This window comes from Papio anubis, chromosome 12, assembly GCF_008728515.1.
Source record: "Papio anubis isolate 15944 chromosome 12, Panubis1.0, whole genome shotgun sequence".
In the NCBI taxonomy this organism is placed as follows: Eukaryota; Metazoa; Chordata; class Mammalia; order Primates; family Cercopithecidae; genus Papio; species Papio anubis.
In genome coordinates this window covers 21,469,192-21,497,044 of record NC_044987.1, presented here as the reverse complement: position 1 = coordinate 21,497,044, position 27,853 = coordinate 21,469,192, and the positions used below count along the sequence as shown (strand labels likewise).

Below are 27,853 nucleotides of genomic sequence, written 5' to 3'. Positions count from 1 at the left end.
ACCTCTTTTTAAAGGAAAGAGTCTGATAACATTCATTTACATAAATCTGTAATATTTAATGTGGTGATTTTAGATGTTAGAAGCAGAAGTCTGAAATTAAAGACACGTAAGTACAGCAACCATTAAAAAAAGACGTATATAATTCACTGCATCCAGCACAGGGCTAAACCCAGTGGTTGCTCCACAAATATTTGTTGAAAGATGTTCAAAAAAGCATTATTTATATTATCAAACTCCACAAACAATACAAGTATCCAAAAATGGAGAAATCATTGCAAAATCATCCATATGAAGAAATATTACATAGCTATAAAAATATCTAGAAAAGCTTTTTAATGATCCAGAGGAATAAATGCTTATACTAATGTTAGGCAAAAATAGCAGGATTCGAATTGCTACTATAATATGTCAATTATAAAAATCATATGCACATACAGAAGACAAAATCTATGAGTATCTCTGGAATCCGTGGGATTTGGGGTTATTTTTAGTTCTACTTTTCTGTATTTTTGAATTGTTTATACTTGGTATGAAAGAAATAGCCCAAAGTAAACGTTGTGGAAGATTTACTTGGGGGAAGAAACACTTTTCAGGGGTCCCCGCTAATTACACTGTACTGGTGTGGCCCACTTGGTCTATTATAGAGGAGGAAAGCGGGGAAGAGATAGGGCCTGTCCAGTAAGGGAGGATGGATGGTCTGCCAGCAGAGGATGGACTTTTAAAAACTGCTACAGGGACTGGGCGCGGTAGCTCACGCCTGTAATCACAGCACTTTAGGAGGCTGAGGCGGGCAGATAATGAGGTCAGGAGTTCGAGACAAGCCTGACCAACATGGTGAAACACTGTCTCTACTAAAAATACAAAAATTAGCTGGATGTGATGGTGCCCGCCTGTAGTCCCAGCTACTCAGGAGGCTGAGGCAGGAGAATGGCTTGAACCGGAACGGAAGTTACAGTGAGCAGAGATGGCGCCACTGCACTCCATCCTGGGCGAGAGAGCGAGGCTCCGTCTCAAAAAAACAAAACAAAAACAAAACAAAACAAAAACCAAAAAATCTGCTACAGGAGTGGGGAGGCCGACCTTTGAAGAAAAAGGGCGTACCCGGTAATATTAGTGCTTTAGTGCCTTTGAACTTATGCAGACTTCCTCTGTTAGAGGGTTTCTGTGTTCTAGGCTAACAGGTTAACCTGACATCTAGAACACCTTCCTCACATTAGTTCCTTACACACCCAAGCCTTCAGGTGCTGAGACATGTTTCTTTTCACCCTGCTCTCTCCACCCCCTACTTTTGAAAACACAGCTGGAATTTTAATTAAAGCCTATTGTGTTGGTACCTCAGTAGTGTTGGTACCTCAGTAATATTCTACATTAATATCTTTAAGAATTAAGGTCATGTCCCCATGTAAGAAAATATTATTTAATGTTGCTTCTATATCATAATATCTATATAAAAGCCCTGGCTATTTTAATAAAGAGACCACAGATTTCAGAATTTATATAAACAGGAAAACATTTTCTTTGGGTTATTTCTGGAAATCCCTTCCAAACATCTGAGTTTTCTTCTAACTCAAGTCTCTTCCCACCTCCTTCCCAGGGGATCTGCTGAAGGGTGTTGTATGTCTCCCTGTGGGACAGCAAACTTCACAGTCAGGATAAAACAAACAAACAAACAATATCAAAACAACACCCAGCAACGGCAACCCCCATCCCTCTCCAAAGTTCTAATTTCCCGCACTTAAAATTAAGTCCTGGGCTATCCTTGTGTTGCAAGAATCTTAGAATCGAAATGGAGGGATTTGATAACTTTAAATCTAAAATTTTCTTCTATTATTTACTAGTTATCAAAATATGCAAACTGCTGATTAAGGAAGGCTGGGTGGCAGGAGCGCCTGCGAAGGCGTAGGGGAGAAGTGTGAAAAGAAATCCCAGCTCTCCCTGGGAGACTGCGTGTGAAAGAGCCCGGCTCCCCCGAAAGCTCCAGGCCGCGTTTTGCAGGCTTCCGCATCTGCCTTCCCTGTCTCTCTTACCTCCTTGATGTTCGGCACTATTTGTGGCCGGCGTGGTGGAAGGACACAGTGAGGTTCTCACCCCCGCCCCCCACCGCTCCTCGCTCCCATCCCAGTTCCATCAAAACGAACCCGGGCCAGCGCAAGGATCTCCGAGTTGCGAGTGTGCTGAGGCTGGGACTGTCACTCATTCTCCGATCAGCGCGTGAACGCAGCTCGGCTGCCGCTGGCAGGAAACAATTCTGCAAAAATAATCATACTCAGCCTGGCAATTGTCTGCCCCTAAGTCTGTCGCTCTGCCGCCGTCCACACTCGCTGCAAGGGAGGGGGCACAGAATTTACCGCGGCAAGAACATCCCTCCCAGCCAGCAGATTACAATGCTGCAAACTAAGGATCTCATCTGGACTTTGTTTTTCCTGGGAACGGCAGGTACATTTTTTTTTTTATTCTCAATCTGGTTTGCTAATTACCCCTTCCTCCTACTCCTAGGAGGAACGCTATTATTTTGGGTGGTTTTACGTGGACTGCTAAGGCTGGTCATTTGCGTTTAGCTGTGAAAGGAGCGCGTCGCCCTTGCTGCCCAGCCGAACCCCGCTCCCTCCCGGGCTGCGCTGCACGGGAGCTGCCTACCCGCGCCGCCAGCGCCCGGCGCCCCTCTGGCGCGTCCGCCCTTCCCACTTTGTGCGCCTGCGGCGGTGGGAGCAGAGCCGGTCGGCTCCTGGGGGCTCAGCGGCCGCGCTGGTGATGGGCAGCGCTCCTTCCCCAAAGGCGGGCGGCGGGGCGGGGGACATCGCGGCTCGGGTGGTGCCGCTGCACGGGCTCGGATTCCGAGGGGGAAGGGGCTTGTCAGCCCCGGCTCCGGGAAGAGTGAACAATAAGGCTAGGGCAGCCGCCCCAGATCGTTATATCCCCGGGTCTAATAAAGTCAGGATCGCTGCTTTGCCTCCCCCGCCCCAGCCGAATAACGGTTTGCAAAATGGGGCGAAATGGGCAGAATAGCAGGGCTATGTGGCCGTTGTTGCACCCCAGTCGATATGACGTTAGTTTTTCATTTGCCAAATTGCTGGTTAGTTGCAAAGCCTACCCTCGGCCGCGAGCACTGAAGGATGGGAGGGTCGAGCGCCGCGTTTTGACAGGAGGAAGTGCGGAGGGGCGGAGGGCGAGGAGGGCGTGATCGGGTCTGCCTGGTGTGTGCGCGCGTGTGTGCGCGCGTGTGCCTTTACACGCGCCGCGTGCCCAGTGTTGCACGGGGCGGGAGAAGAATGGCAGGTAGCCGCCCGAAACACCTCGCCCTGTCTCCTTTCTTTGGGCGAGGTTCTGGATCCTGGCAAAGTGTGAACAATAGGGAGCTGGGAGGAAGACAGTAGTGATGCTGCCGCGGGTGGCGGGGGTTGCGCCGCCGCCCAGAGAACCTCGGCAGCGGGGAGGGAGGTGCATTTCATTTTGGCTATTTCCATCCCGGCCTCCCTGGAAAATTCTTCTGTGCGTGCCCACCCTCCCCTCCAGCTGTCATCCCCCCACCTCCACCCAAGGATTTGCGCTTTGGCTCTGATGGACGGGAGGGGAGGAAGAAAAGCAGGGGCCGCAGAGAGCTGGGTGGGTTGGGCGGACATTCTGGGCGGGGGGGGCGTGTGCTGGGAAGCGACTGAGGAAAGCCGGGCGGAGGGGCTGTGTGTCGAGGTTGCCGCTGCCAGGTGCCGTTGTACCTTTTCTGGACTGCCGAGCCCGGGTTGGGGAGCGCACGGGGCGGGTTGGGGAGCGCACGGGGCGGGCTAGGGAGTGCAAGGGGCGGGTCAGGGAGCACCCAGTGAGCCCCCTTCGCGGGCGGCACAGGAGCAGCGCTCGGCTGCCGCCTCCAGCCAACTCGGCTCCCTCCCATGGCGACCAATCAGCGCGAGGCTGGCTGGGCGGGAAGCCGCGAGAGGCTTTTATTGCGGCGCGGGTGGCGGCCAGGAGCTGCCAGGACAGTCTCCCGGTGCTCCAGCCTAACGGTCTCGCTCAGTCACCGCCGGGAGAAACCCCGCCCTGCGGCCGGTCCCCAGCCTGCCCGGCAGTTTCTGAGGAAATAAAATGGAGACTAGGTGGTCACCTGGAGTGCTCCTGGTCCAGTCGCCCGTGCTCGCCCACTCTCGCCTCTTTCTTGCCGACTTGGAGCATCCCACCGCCCCCGCCAGCGCTCACTCTCGCGCCGCGGAATCCGAGCCTGAGCGCATCGCCGGGGAGGGCACCCTGGCAGGCACACCGACGCGCGTGCGCTGACCGGCCGGCCGCGGGCCGGGGGCGCTACTGGCGGCGGGGCGGGGCCGTGGTAGGGCCCGGAGGGGTGGGGACTAAGCCTAGTCTGCCTGGCGCTGGGTCTCCGCTGCCACCTGGGCGGGGGCCACCCCGGCTATGCCCCTTTCCGCGGTCCCGTGGGTGCTGCGACGCGACCTGTCCGGACGGGGGGGGGAGGGGGTGTTTTTGAGACCTCCTCGCTCCCAGGTGGGAGCGTGACAATGGAACCCGGATCTTTGGTGGGCCTTTTGGGGGATCGCCTGGCGGTCCTTTCCATCATCGTGATGGGTACAGTCATCAGTATTTGGATCCCGTGGAAGTTGCAGGCCCAGGAATTCCCACTGGGATATTCGTGGAGGCCCAGGCAGGGGAGGCATTCTGACCAGTGTTCCCTGGAATGAAAGCGACCTCTTTCCTGGCCTGGTACCTTTAGAATGGGAAGAAGGCAGAACGTGAAACACATACAAGGTTGCTTAACAAAAGAAAGAAGTCGAATGGTTTTCTAAAGAGAAATAATTTCCCATTAAAATGGCTTTTGTACCATATATTTAAAAAAAAAAAATCAAAGAATTCAAGTCAAAGGGTCAGAATGAAAATGAAAATATAACACACAAGTATATATACAAATGTATATAAATCTGAGGATTTTTTTTTTTTTTTTGGACTCAAATGTAGCATGTCCAGGGCAGTGGTAACTGAGTTTATGTGCTCCGCTCTGTGCATATGAAAATTTACATATAAGGCAAGCTAACGTTAATATATCAAGTGAGTCCGATGGGTTGCCCCCTCCTCTTTTGATGTCCTCTGCTCTTTAGAAATGCAATGAAAGGTTGTGCAATTGCATAGTAAATTTGAGTTTACTCTAGTATAAATTTTGGATGTTTTGAAGAATTGTTTGCTTGAACGATCTGGGATGGTTAAATCACATGTTTACTTGATAATTTTAGTTTTGTGTCAGTTAAACTTGCAAGAGTCAAGGAATGGATAGGACTGGGTTTCTAACAAGATAACACCGGTTAAGAACAAAGAGCTACTTTACAAAAGCTAACATTGAAATCAAGTAGTATACGTAATATCTCTGACTAAGCAAATTAAGGTGCGCTTCCACAAAGTTTACTATGAGCACAGTTATAGTGAGCCATATATTTTTGTTGATTTTCATTTTAAGATTGAGAATGTGTGTTTTTAAACAGAATTTCACTGAGTGTAATAAAAGCTGTATAAGAATGTGGAAAACCTTTCATAACTCTAACCAAACCCTAGAAAGATTATTTTTTTTCAATAAATACTAGCATATTTAAAAATATTAATAACTGATAATTTGTTTAAAATCCAACAGAGTTATTAAAAACAGGGAATATAATCCAGACATTGTAGACATGTGGGCTGTGATTTATGTAAGTTTTTGAGTTACTATTCCCTCTATAAAGGTCTTAAAGATCTGCTAACCTAGCTAAGCTTTCATTACTCTCAAATTGTTTGCCTAAGCTAATTCTTTATGAACTCCTTCCTTCTTTCCCTAAATTATCGAACCTGATAACTGCCTTCCAAATACCTTTATCTAAGATTTTTTTTAAAAAAATTGGAATATCAGAAAATAGCAGGACGCATTCTTGTTTAGTAAAGGAGGTTCCTGTAAGTCTTACTATGATAATTTATTAAACTAAGAATATGTTGATTTAACTGGTGACTGGTTTCTTGAGTTTGATAGTTCAAGAATTAAGATAGTAATTGCAAAGAAAAACAATCCCACATCAAAACTTAAAAAAAAAAAAATGGTGTGGGTGTGCTATTTGTAAGGGATGTGGGTGTTTACTGAAGGCAGCAATAAGGAGAAATAAAGAGAAATTAGTCTGTAGCACCCCCAAATTTCAAGTTTTGAACAGTGCTTCTGTTTGGAATCCATTTATCATTAATTGAATTCCTCAGATAGGTAATATGTAATTTAACGGAAGTAACCTATATCTGTATTTTCTGTTACAAGGAACAATGTCTTAATTGCCTTTCAAAAAAAACAGCACCGTTTTGTCACTCAAAAGCTAATCTTTAGACATGTGTTTGTTCACTACAGAACCCAGTTTCTCAAATTATAGAGAGCATTTTGTAAACTTTACACTGCTTAAAATATGGACTCTGGAATTTCTGATGCGACCACTTAATTTTTCAAGGCGACGAAGCCTCTGTTAAGTATGAGTTTGATAAATTTCTCATATTTTTTCTTTAGTATTAAGGAACTGTGGCTGCTGTCCAGACTGAAAGTGGCTTCAATACTACTGGCAGACTTCCAAAGACATTTTACAGACAGTCCTTTCTGACTTAGTGTAAAATAAATGATTGAGTACCTGTTGCTAAAGAACGGGTTGCACTTTCCCTTAGGATCTTGAGCTTGTGATGGAGAGCAGAACCAATTGGCAGGCTGGGGAGAGAAGGGATCGCACCTGCCCCCATCAGTCTGCAGGAAGAGTCATAGACTGGGAGGAGACAAAGACATTTTATAAACGCTCTCCTGTACCAGTTCAGCATTGTGTTTTTGAGCACACACATGTTTTCTGGTGTCAAGATAAATATTTTAATGTAAATTCCATAATTGATCATTTTTCAGTTTAGCAGTTGTAACATAGAGGAGACTAAGGAACGTCTGGAACTTTAAAAGAAATGACATCACATTACAGGGAGCATTTTACTAATCTTAAAACTGGGTTACAAACTACACAAAATTGAAAACATTAATCACGTGGCTGCGTAAAATGAGGTCATTTGAGCTTTTAATAAAAATCTCTAAGGTGAAAATTCCTTTGGTTAAAAAGAAAGAATTCTAAGTAAAATTCAGAAGAAGAAAATTTGATACGTTTCATAATATATTCAATGCCTCTGAGCAATACTGTAAGAGATGGCCTCTTAGGAAGGAGGAAATGTCCGAGACCTCTCTGAATCCTAATGATTAGGTTTCTATGAGCTCCAGAGTTTTTACTATTTGAAAATATTGTAGTGAAACTATTTTTGCCAATACGGGTAGATATGCTTACTACTTACGGTAGGATAATAGAATACAGAAGTCAATCTGAAGGTCATAGTCCTGTTACCTCTAGCCTCTTTTGTTATTAACTCTTGGGGTCAAACCTTAAAACCATTTGCTGATGTAAAGGGATGTAAATTATTTGGCATTGGCAGTGGTGCCATTATGCCCTTTCATTTCATGTTGTTGAAATACTGTCTCTCAGCTGCAGATGCTCATTAGGAGCATTGCCTTTTGATGTTGGTCTGGGTGCCAAATGGCGTCCTTTCAGGCAGTTTCAATACATTACATTTAAAACGTTCTCAGGCCGTGTCTACATCCAGCCACTGAGTTAACGGATTTTCAGTTGGGTAGACACACTTTTCCTTTCCTGCAGTATTAATTTAGCTTCTAAGCAATCAGAGACTCCAAGAGGACTGCACTAAAAGGGTAGGCCATTTGGTATATCTTGTGTATGTGTGCTTTTGAAAAACAGATTGTAATAAACCCATTATGCGTTCTTTTTTCTTCCAAATATATGTAACATTTTCTTGAATTCAAAGATTGCATGGCTGATATGACTTAAAAGGCTTCTGTGTTACCTATGTTCCACTTTGTACTCTGAGGACTTCTTGATTTGTAGCTGCAAACCCCGGTAACAGCTGATCTTCCGTTTTCTATTTGGCGTCATTCCTGAGATAAGGTGTAAAATGCCTTTTGTTGTACATTAATCTCCTCCTTTGGTATCTGATTACCTCATCATTTAAGAATATTCGTAGTAATGTCACAGTATTTGAGATTGTGTTACATTAGGTATTCTCTTCAATAGTTGATCAAATATGTTTATTGAGTGCCAGCTTTTTATCTTCTGCTCTGTGGGGAATTAAAAGGAGTGAGATGACATAATTTCTGCTGTCAGGGAACCTTGGGAGTAGTAGAGACTAGAGATTAAGAGAGGTAGATAACCCTGGATTGAAACCCCAGACATATCCCTTACCAGCTGTCTGATCTTGGACAAATGATTTAACTCGTCCAAGTTTCAGTTTCCTCTTCCGTGAGATTGGAAAATTAGTAATGCCTACTTGTTAGAGTTATAAATATTTTAGAGATCTTAGGAATTCAGTGCATGTAAACAGTGTTCATTAATGAGGAAGAGGGATATATATGGATCTGGAAAAAATAATTATTTAGACATAGTGCCCTCCTTTTAGAAGGATTTTAAAAAGAATTTTATGAAAACATGACTCCTTCAGAGATTAGAACTAGGCTTAAAAAGTTGGTCACTAAATATGCCTGCAATTCCATGTTGGTTTTGAATACTTCAGAGAAAAAAATGGCCTGATTATAAGGTTGAAAACTCTGCACAAGGGTGGATCTAGGTTTTGTGGGGCCTGAAGGGTATACAATTTTGAGGGCCTTCTTTAAGGAAAATACAAAACTCTCTTGCTTTTGCAAAGTTTAGTTGAATACATGACCATGAGAACACATTGCCAAGTCCCGGTCCCCCAGAGCCTTGGAAGGAGTCCATGCAATTGAGGAACCCTGAAAACTTCTGGCCCTGCTTTAGCAACTATCCTTTGGTCCACTTGGACTCATTGCTTGGGAATATAAACTAATTGTTCCAGTTTATTAAACGTGGACCTCATAGAGTTTGTTTGTGTAGTGCTTTGAAGATTACAATCATATCTTAGAATCACAAAGTCGTTTTTAGAAAGAAGTATTTCACTTTTATTTGACAGAAAATCTTAAATGAGATCTGAGCTGATTTGATATTTGTCACTGCCGATATTCTTGTAAATTACTAACTAGAAGAAAATAAAGCAATTGCCATTATTATTCAAATGAGTGAGACATAAGTGCCCGATTGGCAGGGCAAGAAGTAGTTTTGCCAGCTAAAGGCATATGATATTGGAGAGGAGACTGAAGATTTTGTCGTAGCTATCTAAAAGGAGATAAACTGGATATATAATACCAATAATTACATCTTAATCATCACGTTATGGTTTACAAAACACTTTGATATGCATTTAATCTTCACACTAATTATTTAGTAAATATTGACTGAGTACGTGCTCGGTCCTGGGTGCTGGGAATACAGTGGTGAACTAGACATACATCGTCCCTGTTTTCATGGAGTTTCCAGTCTAGTAGTACAGAGAAATATAGACATTAAAAAGTAACACACAAATTTATAATTACATATTCAGATTAAAATCCAAGAAAAACCCAGGATGAGAGATTATCAAGGGGGATTGGGTGGTTGGGGAGGTGAGGATGTAACATTTAAACAACTGTGAAATAGGAAGAACAGATGGTATTCTCATTTTAGGGCATGATTGATTGACTACTTAATTCAACAAATGTTGAATTACAACAAACATTCCTGAATTCCTTAATTCAACAAATCTTTGTGAAGTCTGGAGAAGGTTGGACAGCTTTAGGAATTGTGTGGAGTTTCACGTTATAAAGTCCAGGAAAATATACATCTGCCTTTATAGAGCTTACCACCTGAAAGGAGAGGAGAGAGAGATACTATACTTATAAATAGAGGCATGAAGTAAATGCTGTTGGACCACAAGAAAGGAAGCAATTAATTCTGCCTGGGACTCCCTCGAGCCGGGCTTGGGGAAGAGTTGCTTTCATTAGATGGAGCAGGAAGAAAGGGTGATCTGGGCAGAGCAGACAGCCTGAGCAGTGGTTGAGACATGAATCCGGTTGTACATGGGGAACAGTGTGAGAGTAGTGGGGAGGAGTAGCCAGAGATAAGGAGAAAAAAATTCTGCAAGTCCAGATTGTAAGTCTTTAAATGGAAACTGAGACTGAGAAAGGTTAAGTGACTTACTTACGCAGGTGGAGCTGGGACTGTAACTTGCATTGGTTGTCTGAATTGTATCCTTTTCTAAGGCAAGGATAATTTGAATATATATAGCATCTGAATACGTGCGAAGCAAACAGGAGTTCCTGTGGCTTCTGGACTGAGTCTGACCAAAGTGTGGGAGGAGTGATGGGGAGGAAGAGCACTATTCAGAGCTGTGGTCTGAAGGAACCGTCCTGCCATTCTGCAAGTTGCTGTCATTTGAGCCTGTTTCCCCATCTGTAAAATGGGGTTAATGACACTCCATTGTGGGTCTTGGTGAGCTGAAATAAAACCACATACATAAAGCAGATATGAAGTATGTACTCATTATGTGCTTTAAAAAAGTTCCCCATGGTCAGATTTTATTTGAAATGTTTGTTTAGGCCGGGCGCGGTGGCTCAAGCCTGTAATCCCAGCACTTTGGGAGGCCGAGGCGAGCGGATCACGAGGTCAGGAGATCGAGACCATCCTGGCTAACACGGTGAAACCCCGTCTCTACTAAAAAAAATACAAAAAACTAGCCGGGCGAGGTGGCGGGCGCTTGTAGTCCCAGCGACTCGGGAGGCTGAGGCAGGAGAATGGCGTGAACCCGGGAGGCGGAGCTTGCAGTGAGCCGAGATCATCCGGCCACTGCACTCCAGCCTGGGCAGCAGAGCGAGACTCTGTCTCAAAAAAAAAAAAAAAAAAAAAAAAGAAATGTTTGTTTAAAAAGGTGTACAGTACTCTGAATATGATGTGCAAAGTTCTGTGCTAGAGGCTGAGAGGAAAAACAATAAATTTAAGGTTACTATACTGACCCTTTCAGGTGGTTGGAGAGGAAGTACTTTTATTTAGTTCAAGTTGTGAAGAAATCATGAAAGATATTATATCAATAAGTGCCCAAATGAAGCAGGCAGGTAATAACTGGGAAAATTGAAAGGCAAAAATCACGTCTAGGTTTTAATGTCTGGGGGGAAAAGGTACAGAAAAGCTAGAACTTGACCTGGACCTCCACGGATATGAAGATAAATAGGGAGAGAGGGCCTGTTTTCCTATAGGGTAAGATGGATCTGGCCAAAGAATTTCTACTGAAGAGCAGTTAAAGGTTGGATCTTGGGGCAAGTCATATTTAAATCTTAAATGTCAGAGAAAGGAGAGGGATCCTGCTGGAGATGATAGAGGAAGTAAAAGTATGTACATGTTTAAGAGTATAGTCAGCAATAGCAACTGAACGTGTGCTGCGCCAGGCTGTGTGTTTGGGACTAGCTGGGAATTAGCAGAGAGTTAAGTGGAACAAATTGATAGAGTTCACTGCAGCACTTAAAGGGAATTCTGGTTTTATATAGCATCCACTATGGTGGTTGGACAAAATGAAGGGCTAACGAAAGGGTTTTTATTGCTGCGTGAAACATCAACTAGATGATACTAGGAGAAGGGAGGTCAGTGAAGTCCAATGAAGGTATCTTGCTTAATTAGTAGGAGCACTTGTATGTGGGGAAAGGATACCATTGGGCTTAGATTCAAAAGATGTGGGTTCAAGAAGTTGCTCTGCTACTAACTAGCCAAGTGAATTTATATCAGTTATGTAACCTCTTTGAACTGTTACTTCCTCATTTGAATATAATAACAAAATAAGATAATATATGGGAAATGTATTGCAAATGAAATATTTCACAGCTGTACATTTTATACATTTTATTAGTAGACATGTTGCTGAAAAATTAAATAAAAATCAAATTTTATGTACTGCTAGAGGTGCTTGTTTGATTAAAGAAACCCAACTACGATATGTTTTCTAAAGCAGGTAATTTTGGAAAGATACACTTGTAATGATTTTGAATAAGGATAAAAGGGGCATAGCTGAGATGTTAGAAATAACAAAGCAACCAAGGGTAGATGATAGATCCCAAATGGTAGATGACTGAGAGGGAGAAAGACCTTTGAAGTTACAAACTCAAGGAAATTAAATAATCATGGTACTCTAAATATGATAGAGAAATTCAGAGGTTAGGTTTTAGAAAAAGTTTGGACCTCCTAATACCTTAACCTGTAGGTCAGTATTTTTCAAACTATGGATGATGAAATCTATTTATTGGGCTTCCATATACATTAAACAAGAAAGAAGGAAGGGAGGAAGGAAAAAGGGGAGGAAGGAGAGGGAGAACGAGTGAAGGAGAAGTGGAAAAAGAGTGTGTTTTATGTAAGGGTAAGTACTGCTTTGAGTACTTCAAATTTTCTCTCTTTCTCTGTGTGTGTGTGTGTGTGTGTGTGTGTGTGTGTGTGTGTAATATGTAACTTGGTTGTAATGGAAAATACATTCTTTTGGCTCAGGTCAAAAGAGTTTGGAAGCTACTGTTGTCGAAGGAAGAATGTAGGATCAAAGAGAGGGTAAAGCAGTCTGTAATGGAGTGAGAGTACATCAGAAGGTATAGAATAGAAACTGAATGGGTTGTGAGGGAGGGAAGGAAGAAATGACAGCAAAATTAAGTATTGAGCATCCAAGCAATCAGTTAACAACAGGGTGTGAAAAAACAAAACAAATCAAACTCTAAATGTTATATCTTTTTTTGAAATGGTATTTCACTGTTGCCCAGAATGGTCTCAAACTCCTGAGCTCCTGCCTCAGCCTCCTGAGTAGCTGGGACTGAAGGTGCACACCACGGTGCCCTAAATGTGGTACCTTAACCTTACAGAGCTCACTGTCTGGGAATGAAAAGATAACTGGGAACACCAGGTAGCATCTACAGCCAAAATATGAGGCACTTAATGTTTCAGAGTCAGGATAAATATTGCCTGGGAACCAGGGGGTAGTTACAGCTGTACATTTTATTAGTAGACATGTAACTGAAAAATTACATAAAAATCAAACTTTATGTACTGCCATAGGTGCTTGTTAGATTGAAGAAACCCAACTGTGATATATTTTCTAAAGCAGATAATTTTGGAAAGACACACTTGTAATGATCTTGGATAAGGATAAAAGGGGCATAGCTGAGATGTTAGAAATGATAAAGCAACAAGCAAGGGTGGATGATAGATCGCAAATGGTAGATGACAGAGAGGGAGAAAGCTCTTTAAAGTTATAAACTTGAGGGAATGAAATAAACACAGAGAATTCACACGTTAGGTGAGAGTTGAAGGAGACTTTGAAGGAAGAATTTAGCCCCGCTGAGAGGAAGGGTGGATGAGGTAAGTATGTGTGTTCCATGTTTGGGAGGTGACTGGAGGAAAGCCCAGTTAAAGAGACCAAGAAGACTCAAAGATGGTAGTAATCTAATCTATATTTTTATATGTTCAGTGGAGAGAAAAACACCATGAGTTACGGTCAGTACTTTGCAGGGTTTTTATCACACCCACAGGTATTTATGTGGCACTATTTCTATAGCACACAGAATGATATCTTGCCTATAATTCAGAAGGTGATAGTGAACAAATGAAGAGAACCAGAGCTTAGTGGTACGAAAGCCTAGGTTAGAAAAGTACAATAAAGTGAAGTGAAAAAAAGTTGGAAACAAATAGTATATATAGGTATAATCCCAATCTTGTCAAAAAGCACCTCTTTCACTCACTCTATAATCAAGACTGGAAGAAGGTAAATCACTATTTATGTTGTCTGAGTTTTTGATAATGAGCACATATTGCTTTGCAAAACAAATAGTGCAGTAAAAACAAGGGCAGCAGTACTAAGGGTGGTTAAAAGTATAAAGAAGGTGAGAATTAAGTAGAAACTTGGGATTTGTGTCAGAGGAGAGTGGTGATGTCAGAGGGATTTCAGTTGACTGGTGAAATTCAAGTTCTTTACTTAGAGTCAAATACTGAGGAAGAGCTGATGTCCAGGATGCTTGGCAAAGAAAGAAGGAAAGGAGGGCTGCTAGTTTGGGTGATGGCTTCATCATGAAGGTTCCTGGGCACATTGAACTATGCATCACCACGGAAAAGAGCCAGAGGGAGGGGAGAGGTGATGAGCAACCTTTGCAAAGGACAGCAGGATAATTTTATGCCAGAGGAAATGAATAAAGTTAGGGGTTTTCCCCAGTGACTTCATTTATCATATGAGTTGATTATTTTTAGATTCAGTTTTGTCTTCTTACCTCATTGCCCGTGGTATTCAAACATTTATTTCTAGACCTTTAAAAAATGTTTCTATAGCAAAATCTTTTTGAAGCTTGTTCTGCATGTCACAAATTGGATGTGTTGTTTTTATCAGATCAGCACATCAGTGATTGATTACTTTTCTGATGTTCTTTTATTCATTTTCAGTTTGAGTGTCCATTCTGTTCACATGACAGGCTGCCAGTCACCAGTTAAGCTGCAATTGCTATATGAGAATTGGACTTACAGTACACCATAAAGGTGTACTTTAAGCAGCCTTAAAGGCCTGTTATCATGGGCATAAGAAGATGGAAATCCAATGAAAGCTCTTTGATTTGGGTACATAATTATAAATTATCTTTCTTTCTGAATTTAGTATCTCCTTTTGGTGTCAGAGGCAATGCATACTGCACCGGGTGCCCCGAGGACCTTTGGTATCAAATCTACATTTCGAACCGTGACTCTCCTGCTTTTCGTGACCTTGAGCCAGTTATTTAATCTCCAATGATCAGTTTATTTCTCTGTGAATCAGGGATAATACCCAACTAATAGGGTTATTGTGAGGACAAAATGAGGTAGTTTATACAACTGTCTGGCACATAGTGAGCTCAGTAATTTTTTTCCCATGTCCTTTCTTTTTGCTAAAGTTCACAGTGAAGGGATATGCAATTTGTGTTGGATTTAAGTATTTGTATTGAGTCTAATGAGAATCACATTTTCCATTTATTTTTCATTTTCTGAGAGTTCAGGATCACTGTGAATTGCAACTGAGTTGGAAATGCCATGCTTAATTTTGGAGCTGTTTTACCTCCTGTGAAAGCAAAGCCTAGTAGATCTTGATTTTGACAAAAGTAATATTTAAACAATTAAAAGTGGTTTATCTAGATTCTCCTTTCCATTTGCATAGGGTTAATATCAAACCTGTCAGTTCACTGTAATGGTGGAGCCATAAAATTTAGTATATTTAAATAATGGTTGCTGCTAAAGATCATATTGGTGACACTTCATTAATCTGGAAGTCACTTACCTGGCAACCTTGATTCTTTGAAACATGAAGAATGAAGAAGTGAGGGAGAGAAGCCTCTGAAGAACTAGCATAGCATCTTTTTCTTTCTTGATGCAGTATCTTTCATATCGCTGAGAAGTTCGTAACATTTCTCTTGCTTCTTGTCTCTTTGTCTGAATTCCTCTTTATTATGTTTGCTCTAGTATCTCCTTTTGTGTTTCATGTTGTTTCATTTAACTCCTCAAATTCTAATGATCCCTGGCTGCCTATTAGTAAAGAATGAGACCTGAAGCACTGTGGGGCTCAGTGTGGGGTGTCATGCTGAACGACTGTGCAGGAACTTGGTTCATTGGGTGGGGGACATCCATGTATATTCATGAGTACTTACATTTTCTTTTGGACTGATTGACTTAAGAGAATCCAAAATTTTGCAGCAGGCAGGATATAAGTCCAAATACTGTTTTTCTCTAAGCTGAATAGGAAGAAATGGATTGGGGGTATTTTTCCTTCTGTAGTGTAGATTTCATTTAATTCTCCTATTTTCAGTAGGGTGTTTCTGTCCTCAACAAAGTCTGGTGTACCCAAGGACAAAGTGCATCTGGTTCAGTCTCTCTATTAATAAAAATTGAGCCTTCTGCTGGGGTGAGGGGAGTATAGGAGAAGAGATATATGGTGCCACCTCCCTGTAGCTTACAGTTTGTGTGTGTGTGTGTGTGTGTGTGTGTGTGTTTGAAGTGAGTGGTATGAGAGTCTCTATTGGCTTTAATTTTGGAGCAGACTCAGAACCCACTGATGACCTGTCTCCTTCAGGGTTTCTAATTGCTAAAGTCCAAAGCAGACTTTTAAAATCTTTTTTGAAATCTTTTATCTTGCATGTTTTAGGATAGAATCGTTGAGACTGAAAGAAGCTTGCAGTTCTTAAAGGAAAAGGGACATGCTCTAGGGGTGCATCAAAGGCAAAAACCCAAAAAGAGGAATGTTCAGACAACTTCAAGAGATTGACAATTTAAATAGTTTTAAGGAAACTTTTCTGAACTGAAGCATTCTCAAGAGATTCCAAGGTGGCCTGAGATTCCACATTTCTTAGGTAGAAAGACGTGGACTTGGCAGTGATTTTGCAAATCAGAACAGGAACAATTTCACGAACACATTGGCAAATGGCCATGTCTCAGACTTGTTGGGTAGTTAAATGTTCACTAGAAACATTGACTTAATCCAGTATTTATGAAATAATTCCCGTGTTCTATGTAGTTGGTCTAGGAATTGGAGGTAAAAGATGAATACCATTCGGTAGCTTTGTGAAAAATTCTAGACTACGTTCGGAAAGTTTTTGTTTACACTTGTAATATTTATTCCTGTGGAATGACACAAAAGACAATCTTGAAATGTCCGAAAATGATAAATAAGAGTTATTTACTCTTTTCTCAGAGTTTTTTTCCTTTTGTGTATGTAACTGAAAGTTACTTATCACATGTTTAAAATTTAAAAATTTCATCAAAGAAAGCCATCTGTCATAATGAAGTAAAAAAGGAACATTATGTGATTTTCTTTGAAGATAAGGGATTGAAAGTGAGTCAGTTAACTGCCCTAGATTACCATTTGAGGTCATTTTGAACTAAATTGGCTTTGGAATCAGAATTTAAATTACCAGTCAGACTCAATTAAGATAACTGGTCATGAAGGCAGTTCATTCGCCTGCCTTCCTTCTCATAAAAAGAATATTTTTATTATTTGTATTCCTTTCTAGCCAAGTTAGACATAGGCGTTATTTTTGAGAATATAAGCATTTCACACAATAATTGATTTAGGTATTTAAGGGTAGTTTTGTATCTAAATAGGAAACCAGAAAAATCATTCACTGTTTGGTGTTCTAGAGATAGTCACAGTAGATGCTTTTGAAGTCACTGGGAGGTAAATCAATATATTACTGAGTCATATTTTTGCTGCCCTGTGCAATATTAACAGAATAACTTTCACAAAGAAACCCCACTTAAAGTTATTTAGTCACAATAATAAACTTATAATTGGACATATTTTAAGAAAACATAAATTATAAATATGTACAGTTATTTTAACAATTTATGTATGTATTTCTAAATACTAGACTTTTTGTTTGTGATAAGTGAGTATAAAATTATATATATATAATTATATACTCTTAACTTGCTCAACATAAGAGATTTAAAATGATGTGAGTTTAATCTTCTGCTGTGAGTTTAATCTTCACTTTCATCTTTTTGTTTAGTTATAGACTAGAACAAATAAATCAATACTTTTTTAATGATAAATTTTTAGTACTTGAAAATTATTAAATGTACAAAGGAGGAGAACTTTTAGAATTTAGAAGTACAAAGGAGGAAAACAATTTAAACCTACAGATGAATTTGGTGGGATTGGTTGTGTGTCTGCGGCTGTCTGGAGAATCCAGGTGCTTAAGTGCCTTGTACTAGCTGGACACTGGAACTTCACAGGGAAACAAAAATGTCTTGAATGACTTGCTGATGTTCTTGAAATGATGCTAATATCTATTCTATACAACCTGAAAGTATGTAGATATTATTGATTGTTTAGAGTCACGTGTCTTGGGATTTGGGACTGTTGGTGAGAAGATTGGTTTGATGTAGACCATGATAGGTATCGATCTACATATATTTTTGAAATATTTTAGCTAAAATGCAATTTGATGGGGTAAGTCTTATCCATATCTAATATTTTATCTTAAAACTGTATCTAGAGAAGTTTTTTTAAAAAAAGAAAGAAAAATCAAAGTTGCATTTTGATGTTTAATGCATTGGTTTTAAAAAATTATATTCAGAGCAAAATGTTTGAGTTTTTGATGATTTTTTGCTGAAAACATTAGGTGCCAATGTCAGGTAATTCTGTGACTACAATTGTGTCATGATACTTTGTGCGTGGAGACAGTCCAAAACCAAAAATGAGACAAGTGAAATCCTTATTAAGGAAGGCCTAACAACCATATCAGATAAGTTTGTTTTTTTCTTGGAAACTTTGGTAAAAAAAAAAAAATTCACCTAGGAAATAATGTGATTAGAAATGCTCCTTAAATGTGCATATATGTTTAATCTGTTCTACAAAGATATTATTTTCTTTGTGGCATTGTTTTATTGAACAAATTTTGTTAAATTTTCTATTAAAACAGTCTTATAATGAATTTAATAACAATTTGGAAAACTCGCAATCTTTATAAGTGCACATGTAAGTGAGATGGATTACTATTAAAATGCAATTTCTAGTATTACAGCTCTTTTAGAATTTGTCTAGCAGATTTTGTTTTTTACCATGAAAGAAATGTCATTTCTTAGTCTTCATTTGGAATTTATAAAAAATTTTAAAAATCACCACATTTTCCAAAAGTTCATGCCAGACATCATCATTCACTGTTTTAAAATGAAGTGCAATTTCTTAATAAGAAAGTATAGCTTGAGTCTTGTCCCATATAAATGAGTTTCCGAGATTTGGAAAAAAAAGTTAATACATTGGAATCAATAGTTGACCATAGATTTAAATATGATACAAAAGGTTTAAAAATCTAAATTGTCATTGTTTACAAAATATTGGCAAATTAGAGCTACAGCGCTTGGTGTTATTGTGTAATCTTCTGTTTAAAAATAAACAGTGGAAATAATTGTAGAAACCTCTGGGCTTAGAAAGGCTTGTTGGTGGTTCTTCACATCCTACTAAAAAAGCAGGCTGTCTTTGCATATTAATCACTCTGTGAAAGGAAGCTTGCCTTATTTGCATTGTGCATGCACTAAGAAGTCCAATAGTGCGCCTGAGAAAAAAAATGAGGGGATTGTAATTGTTGTTCTGAAAAGGGTTTTTATTCCATTCAAGTGGAAAAGCTGAATACTGGAGAATTAGTGCAGTGTTTTGTGGAAGAAGAGTCCCTTTTGGCCACTGCATTGCATGTGGTGCAGTCCCAGTGTGTAAGGATCCTGAACGTTGGGGTGAAGAGGAAAGTGACTCATCTTTCTACGATGCAATAGTCTATGTTCTTGTACATCTCTAAAATTTTGTAAGCATTTTCTCCTTGTTATGTATCCAAAAAGAGGTAGATTGAAATTCTGAGAATATATGCCATATTGGAAATCTTGGGAGAATTAAACATGAATCAAAAAATCTAAATATAAGTAGCTTAGGTTTTGGGAGTGGGGTGAGATGGGGACACACAGCACAAAATTAAGCAAATTGTATTTAAGTGTTATTGTTTTTAGGAGATACGTGATTTGGTTAATGCCTGGAAGATATTTTCCCCCAAATTGATTTTCAATGATATTTTTGACATTATCTTAGTAATAATGGCATGGTTTTTTCTTCATTGTATTTTAAGATTCAGTGGTTGAATGTAAACATTGAGAATAAACAGAAGAAATGTTCTTAATGTCAGTGAGGCCTTCTTTTAATAAGACTGTGTAAGATGAGCTACTTATAATGTTTCTCTTCTATGGTAAAATACTCTTCATGAAAGCTTTTCCTGATCTCCTAGTTCTAGCTGGCAACAGCCACATTAGCCAGAACAGTTTCCAAAACCTCAAAATGTACATTAATTATTTTGGAGGTCTGTTACTTTGGACTGGTTTAATATACTTTACATATTTTAAGCATCTTTTGAAAAATTCTGCACAGAATATGCCATTTCCAAGTAGATTTGAATTTCACAAGGGGGAAAATATGCCATTGTCTGTGTTCACATATTTTGACAAAATGATTGTGTATAATCATGGAGACAAAGCTTATTGTTTTTAAACGATTTTGTTAAATACTAGAAAGTAGTTAACTGAGTTAAAAGGTTTCATACAGGTTTCCTAAAACCCATTTGGCTTAGATATATTTAACTATCTGTGAAACTACTTGTTTTTATCCTCTTTACTCTTGTATGGATTTGGTTGGATTTTGACTCTTGAACACAGATCCTCTGATGACACCATTTTGATTTTATTTGAATTGCTTTCTGTAATACTCAAGTACATGGAAATTGTGTTTAATTTGGGCTTATGTACAGTGGTCCATAGACTTTGAGTGTGTGCTTGGGTTGCTGTTCTGAAGAACAGAAGTAGTCAAGAAGTAGTCTGAAAAAGTAGGACCATAAAAAATTAGACTGGTAGAACAACAACAATAACAACAACAAAACTATAATTTTTGTCATTCAAAAGTCCTTATATAGGTTTCATAATAAATTTTTTGCAAAGTATTACTAATGTACTTCTCCAAATGTTTATTATAGACGTGTCAAAAGACAAAATTACAACAAATTTAGTTATAAATCTAATTGTCTTTTATTTGTGATTCATAAATTGGGGCAGCCTCCATTCAACAAAATAGAACGAGAGCTCCCACTGAGCAGTGGCAGAACAGTAGGTTTGGAAAGTGGGAACATGGAAACAACTATAGAAAAAAAAAAAAAAGACTGGTTAACATCAGGTTACTTCCAGTGACTTTTTTTCTAGTTAAAGCAGAGGAGACTTCTTTATTGCACTGACTCAGGTTGACTGGAATCTCCTGTTTTCAGGAAAACCCAATCTGTTTTGGGATCTATCTGCTTCTTTAAAGTTTCAGTTTGATTATATGGCATGTAGCCAGAGTGACTCCATTTTGGTTTGGTCTGGTCTCTTGGGATCGGGTGCAGAAGCTCAGTCTAAAACAATGGCCTCCCATAATTTTTGTTTAACAGATACAATTTTTAGGGTTTATACTTCATTTACATTTGAACCTTTTTATAAAAATCTGAAATGCATTACACATTTTTAGAATTGTGTAGACTTCATAAGTATGCAAAACAAAAACAGCTGGTATCAAACGTCACATGATCACCTCTAAATTCAGAAAACATACTTGACAAAATGCGACACCCCTTCAGGATGAAAACACTCATTAAACAAGGAATAGAAAGTACTCCCCTGACCTGATAAAGGGCATCTATGAACAATTCAGAGCTAACGTATACAAATGGCCCATAAGGACAAATGGCCAAAAGATGCTCAACATCATTAGCCATCAGGGGAAATGTAAATCAAAGCCACAGTAAGATACCACTTCACACCCGCTAGGATGGCTAGAATCAAAAAGACAGATAACCACAAGTGTTAATAATGTTGTGGAAAAATTGGAACCCTCAGACACTACGGGTGGGAATGGAAATGGTGCAGCCTCTTTGGAAAACAAGTCTGGCAGTTCTTAAACAGAGTTACCATGTGAACCAGCAGTTCTGTTCTTCCAAGAGAAGCAAAAACATATGTCCGTATAAAAACATGTACGCTAATGTTCATGGAACATTATTGACATAATAGTCAAAAAGTGGAAAAAACCTAAATGTCCGTCAATTGATGAATGAACCAAAAAATGTGGTATATTTATACAATACAATATTATTGGGAAATAAAAAGGAATGCAATACTGATACATACTGCAACATGGCTGAGCCTTGATTCGGCATTTTAGTAATGTGAGATCCTTAATTGTGTTAGCTGTTTGTTTGTTTGTAACCATGAAGGTTTATGTATTTATTTTTCAATAGTTTTGAGGGTACGGGGATTTTTTTTGTTACATGGATAAGCTCTTTAGTGGTGATTTCTAAGATTTTGGTGCACCTGTCACTGGAGCAGTGTACATTGTACCCAGTATGTAGTCTTTTATCCCTGTACAGGTTTATTTTAATCTTAGCATTTGTTAATGTTTATCCTTAATTCTCACTAACTTTTAGATGGTGGGTATAACATCTTCATGAGAATAGCTAAAATAATTTTATTTGGATATTCCTCAAAGAACTACTGAATGTGAGCATGCTAAGATTATCCCTGGCAAAACGGAAAATGCCTAGCACCTGGAAGCATCTGTTTCTGTCTTTCTGGTAGGAGAGGGGAAACATTTATGTCTTCCATTTATGTGTTTTGACTGGGGAAAATTTTCCCTTTTATTCTGGGGAGCTGTTACTCAGGATAAGAGAATGTAGAGGAGAATCACCCCTTTCACATACCTAATAGCTTTACCATATTACTACAGTACTATCTTATCTTGTATGCATTGATTGTCAATCTCTTCCCTTCGTCTCCACCATTTTGATAGCTTAAGGCTTATCATTCATTCTCTGTGCATAGAAAAAAAAAAAAACGAAATGATGTTTCCCAGTATTTTATAATCTTTCCTTCATGAACTGCAGAAGAAAGGTGTTTGGGTTTTGTCCCAATCATCATAAAGCTGTACATAATACATATGGTCGCATTTTAAAGCAAGGCTAAGATGGATTTAAGATGTATTTCTTGTCATGTGAAACGCCCTTCTCAGTGGTCTTAAATAAAATATTAATTAGATAATTCTGCAGTGATTAATATGAAAATGGTTACATAATTCTTAGATGGCATGTATTGTGTTGGGCTAACACCACATGGCTTTTCTAGAATACTGGTAAAGAATATCTTATGGGACTGCCCTTTAACTAAAAGAACAAATCTTTACTAGGGGTCCTGAGCTAACTGGAACTGCTGTAGATCGCTTGCCAATTTTCCACTAGGATGCTTTGGTGTATTTGGTGCAACTATTCCCACAATCACTTAGAGGAGCCATGCAGAGGGAGCTAACCCATAGGAAATTAAGGAATTCAAAGAATCTTTGAAAGTTCATCGTATTTAACTTCTTTAAAACAAAATTTGTGAACATCTCAGATAAGAATCTGTCTTTAAAAATAAGACATCTTAGACATACAGATGGAGGTTTAAGTTCAAAGGTTTTTTGCATTCAAATAAAATTAGTTGTTGACTTTCACTAGATGGCTCTCTTTTTTTTTAGAATGAGTTCAATATTTATTCAAGTAAACAATCAAGTTTTGATGTGCCTGTTCGGACAGACGTCTTATTTTGTGATACAGGTGACACCAAGCCCATAACGTGATTTTTCCCCCCTCCAGAAGTTTGTAACTTACTCTGGCAATTGGGATGCATTTCCCTATAAGATGTTATATGTGGTGGTTTTGTCCAGATTAACCAAAATGCAAATCTTCGTATTCTCTACAGTGCCTAGCAAAGGGTCTTGCACATAGGTACAAGTTGTCAGAGTTGGCTCAGTTTCACTCTGAGCCCCTTGTAGGTAGCCTTTATTCATTCCTGCATTCTACATTTATTTATGCCTTTGACTGAGAGGTAAGATCTAAGAGAGGAATAGATATATCTGAATTCATTTGCAAAAAGGGTGCTAGCTGGGAATGTATGCAAAGGTTTGGTGGCAGTGAGTAAACGAGAACTGGGGATGGCCATGCTCAAAAGATGGGGAAATTGGGAGGTCATTGGAAGCAGTAGATTCTGGGAATGACTTGATGGGAGCATGTTTTGGGAAGTTGGATTTGTTGCTCTTCTTTTGGAAGCTGGGAGGGATTACAGTCTGGAAAACCAGTAGTGAAGGGGTAGGAGGAACTACTGTAGAAGCTGTGTGAGGTGATGGGAGGTGGAATTGGAGTTCCGATTATGAGATGTAAAGGAAGGCATTATGCAAGAAATACAACAGAGGGAAGATTGATGAACTTAGTGACTGATTTGGATACGCAAAAGAGGAAAGAATGGAGATTATTTAGATTTCAGGTGAGGCACATGGTAAGCGTAAATGTCACTAGTAATGGAATTGGGGAAGGGGAAAACAGGGACTTTTAATTAAAAAAAAAAAAATGAAATAGTTTGGCTTGGGCAAGGTGACCCTGAGATTAAAGTGGACTGTCTAGGAAGAAAAGCCAGGTATACCGCTGGAAATAGAAGTCTACAGTTTTTAGGAGAGATCACGTTAGAGACATAAATCTGTAGTTATTTAAGTAGTAGATGGCTCTCGAAGAATAAGTCCATTTAGAGAGAGAAGCAGAGAGGACCAGGAACGGAACCTAGCCAAGCACTTACATTCTGAAGATGGGCAGTTTTTATATGTAATAGTTACTAAAAAGCGGTACCAAGTCATTTAAGCAAGTTACTGTTTTGTATATTTTCAAAAAGAATTAAAACCACAGAGCTGCCTTTTTTTATATCGTGGTACTGCTTTGAATTCTTATTCTCTTTTTAATTCACTCTCTCTGTTTTAATGAAGAAGTTTGTTTGCAGTCTATACCAATTTCTTGTTGGGGTTTTTATCTTTTAGTGCTTTTGGTAATAACATAGCTGATACATGAAAGATTGTGTAGCTGTCATTGATTTCAAATCTTTAGGCCTTAATGAAATTATATTCCAGGATACCAGGAGAATTGTAAATAAATCCATGAACAGCTACAGAAAATGATTTTGAGAAATCATGAAAATGAACAAAACTTCTGATTTTTTTTCAAGTGGAAAGAGGGTGAATTCTTCTCCCAGGAAGATGGGGGAACTTAATGCCCATCCCAGAAAAGTTTAAAGAATCGACAATTAAGCAGATGATATGGGAGCCCAGAGAAGAAAGCCAGCATCTAATGTGGGTTCACTAAGGACAGGTTATATCAGAACTCAATTCTGTCTTTGGCAAGATTTCCAGACTGAAAATGGAGTTTATATTCGTTTATCATGATAGCCAAATGGAGAAATACAAGCTTGGTGCAAGTAATTGGTCAAATGACCATGCGCCTCATCAACTTGGAATGTGTTGGCTCTGCATTTTGCAGGATTTCCTTAATTATTTACTTATTTAATATTTAAGGTGTTAACTATGATGTTTTGATATACATGTACATAACAAAGTGATTACTATAGTCAAGCAAATTAACATATTCATCATCTCACATAGTCACCTGTATGTATGTATGTATTTATTGTGAATAGAGTTCTTAAAGTCTACTGTCTTAGCGAATTTCCATCATACAATACAATATTATTACCTGGTCATCATGTGGTGCTTTAGGTCTCTAGACTTATTCATCCTCCATAATTGCAACTTTGTATGCTTTGACTTATGTCTTCCCGTTAGCTCCTCTCCTAATCCCTGCCCTGGTAACCACCATTCTACTCTGTTTCTATGAATTTAGTTTTGTTTCTTTTAGAATCCACATATAAATGAGATTATGCAGTATTGTCCTCGTGTGTCTGGCTTATTTCACTTAGTATAATGTTCTCTTGGTTTATCTATATTACCTTAATGGCAGGATGTCCCTCTTTTTAAAGGCTGAATAATATTCACACACACACACACACATATATACACACACACGAATTTATATGTATATACTAATTTATATATATACTAATTTATATATATATATTTATTGTGGCACAGTTTTAAAATTCATCTGTCAATGGATACTTAAGTTTTTTTCTATAACTTGTCTATTGTGAATAATGCTTCAGTGAACATAGGAGTGCAGATATCTTCATGAGGTGGTGATTTCATTTCCTTTGGGTACATATCCAGAAGACGGATATTTTCTGGGGCATATAGTAATTCTATTTTTAATTTCTCTAGGAACCCCCATACTATTTTCTACTGTGGCTGCAGCAGTCTTACATGCCCACCAACAGTGTACAAGGGTTCCCATTTCTCTACATGGTTACCCACACTTGTTATCTCTTGTCTTTTTGACAAAAGCCATCCTAACAGGTGTGAGATGATTTCTCATTGTGGTTTTGATGTGTATTTTTCTAATAATTAGCACTGTTGGGCACCTTTTTGTATACCATATCTGTTGGTTATTTTTAGGTGTTTTTAGGAAAAACGTTCAGATCCTTTGCCCATTTTTAAATTGGTTTATTCATTGTTTTTGCTCTTCAGTTTGTGTGTTCCTTATGTATTTTAAATATTAACTCCTTTTCTGATACATGGTTTACAAATATTTTCTCCCAACCCATAGACTTCCTTTTCTATTTTTGATTGTTTCCTTTGCTGTGCAGAAACTTTTTAGTTTGATATAGTCCCACTTGTTTATTTTTGCTTTTGTTGCCTGCACTATCCTATATATATATATTTTTAAATCATTGCCAAGACCAGTGTCAAGGAGCTTTTCCCCTATATTTCCTTCTAAGAGTTTTATAGCTTCAGGTCTTTAATTCATTTTGAGTTGATTTTTGTGTATGATATAAGATAAGTATCCAATTTCATTCTTTTGCATGTGGATATTTATTGAAGAGACTGTCTTTTCCCTGTTATGACTTCTTGGTGCTCTTGTTGAAAATTAGGGCATATAATACCATATAATGCATGTAATGCCACATATCTTTTGGTTTATTTCTGGGTTATCTGTCCTATTCCATTGGTCTATGTATCTTGTTTTTTTTGTTGTTGTTGTTTTTTGTTTGTTTTTTCTGCCTGTACCATACTGTTTTGATTATTATCACTTTGTAGTAGATTTTGAAATCAGATGGGGTGATGCCTTCAACTTTGTTCTTATTGCTTAGGACTACATTGGCTATTCAGAGTCTTTTGTTTTCCATATTAAAGAATTTTTTCCTATTTCTGTAGAAAATGTCATTGTAGTTTTGATAGAGGTTGCATTGAATCGGTAGCTCCCTTTTGGTAGTATGGACATTTTAACAGTATTAATTTTTTCAGTCAATAAACATGGGACATCTTTCCATTTATTTGTGCCTTCTTCAATTTCTTTCATAAATGTTATGTAGTTTTCTGTATACAGATTTTTTACCTCTTTAGTTAAGTTTATTCCTAAGTATTTTATATTTTTTGATGCTATTCTAAATGAGATTGTTTTTAGATTTCTTTTTCAGATAGTTTGTTTTTAGAGTATAGAAATATTACTGATTTTTGTATGTTGATTTTGTATCCTGCGATTTCACTGAATTTGTTTATTAGTTCTAACAGCCTTTTGGAGGAATCTTTAGTGTTTTTTTTAATATAAAGGATTATGTTACCTGCAAATAGTAACAGTTTAACTTCTTCCTTTCAGATTTGGATGTCTTTTATTTTATTTTTATTTTTTCTTGTCTAATTGCTCTGGCTAGGACTTTCAGTACTATTTTAAACAGAAGTGATAAGAATAGACATCCATATCTTGTTCCTGATCTTAGAGGAAAAGCTTTCAACTTTTCAAGGTTAAGTATGGTGTTAGTTGTGGGCTAACACATATGACCTTTATTATGTTGAGTACAGTCTTTCTATACCTAATTTGTTGAGAGCTTTTAATCACAAAAGAATGTTGAATTTTGTCAAATGCTTTTTCTGCACTTATTGAGATGATTGTATGATTTTTGTCCTTCATTCTTTTAATATAGTATATCACATTTATTGATTTGCATCTGTTGAGCCATGCTTGTTTTCCGTGAATATGTCCCCTTGATTATGGTGAGTTATCCTTTTAATGTGCTGCTGAATTAGGTGTGCTAGTATTTTTTTGAGGACTTTTGCATCTATATTCATTAGGGATATTGGCCTATAATTTTCTTTTCTTGTAGTGTCCTTGTCTGGCTTTGATATCAGGGTAATGTTGACTTAGTAAAATGAGTTTGGAAGTGTTCCTTCCTCTTCAATTTTTTGGAAAAGTTTGAGAAGGATTGGTATTAATGCTTATTTAAATGTTTGGTAGAATTCATCATTGAAGCCATCAGGTCCTGGGCTTTTCTTTGATAGGAGATCTTTAATTACTGATTTAATATCTTTACTTGTTACCTGTCTGTTCACATTTTCTATTTCTTCATAATTTATTATTCATAGGTTATATGTTTCTAGGAATTTACTT

General features: G+C 38.6%; 1 protein-coding gene and 1 pseudogene across 18 annotated transcripts in view; both read left to right on the top strand.

The window, feature by feature from the left end:
* Nucleotides 1-1,986: 1,986 nt before the first annotated feature.
* NCAM1 (neural cell adhesion molecule 1) overlaps nt 1,987-27,853 on the top strand; it is a 312,825-nt gene continuing 286,958 nt past the window's right edge. For all 18 annotated transcript variants that reach the window (XM_009187300.4, XM_009187296.4, XM_003910714.5 and 15 more), the window contains exon 1: nt 1,987-2,436. In XM_009187300.4, coding sequence (XP_009185564.1) covers nt 2,385-2,436 — 52 coding nt within the window. In that variant the 5' untranslated portion in view covers nt 1,987-2,384. The remainder of the gene's footprint in view (nt 2,437-27,853) is intronic.
* Nucleotides 18,462-18,527, top strand: LOC116269869 (annotated as a pseudogene).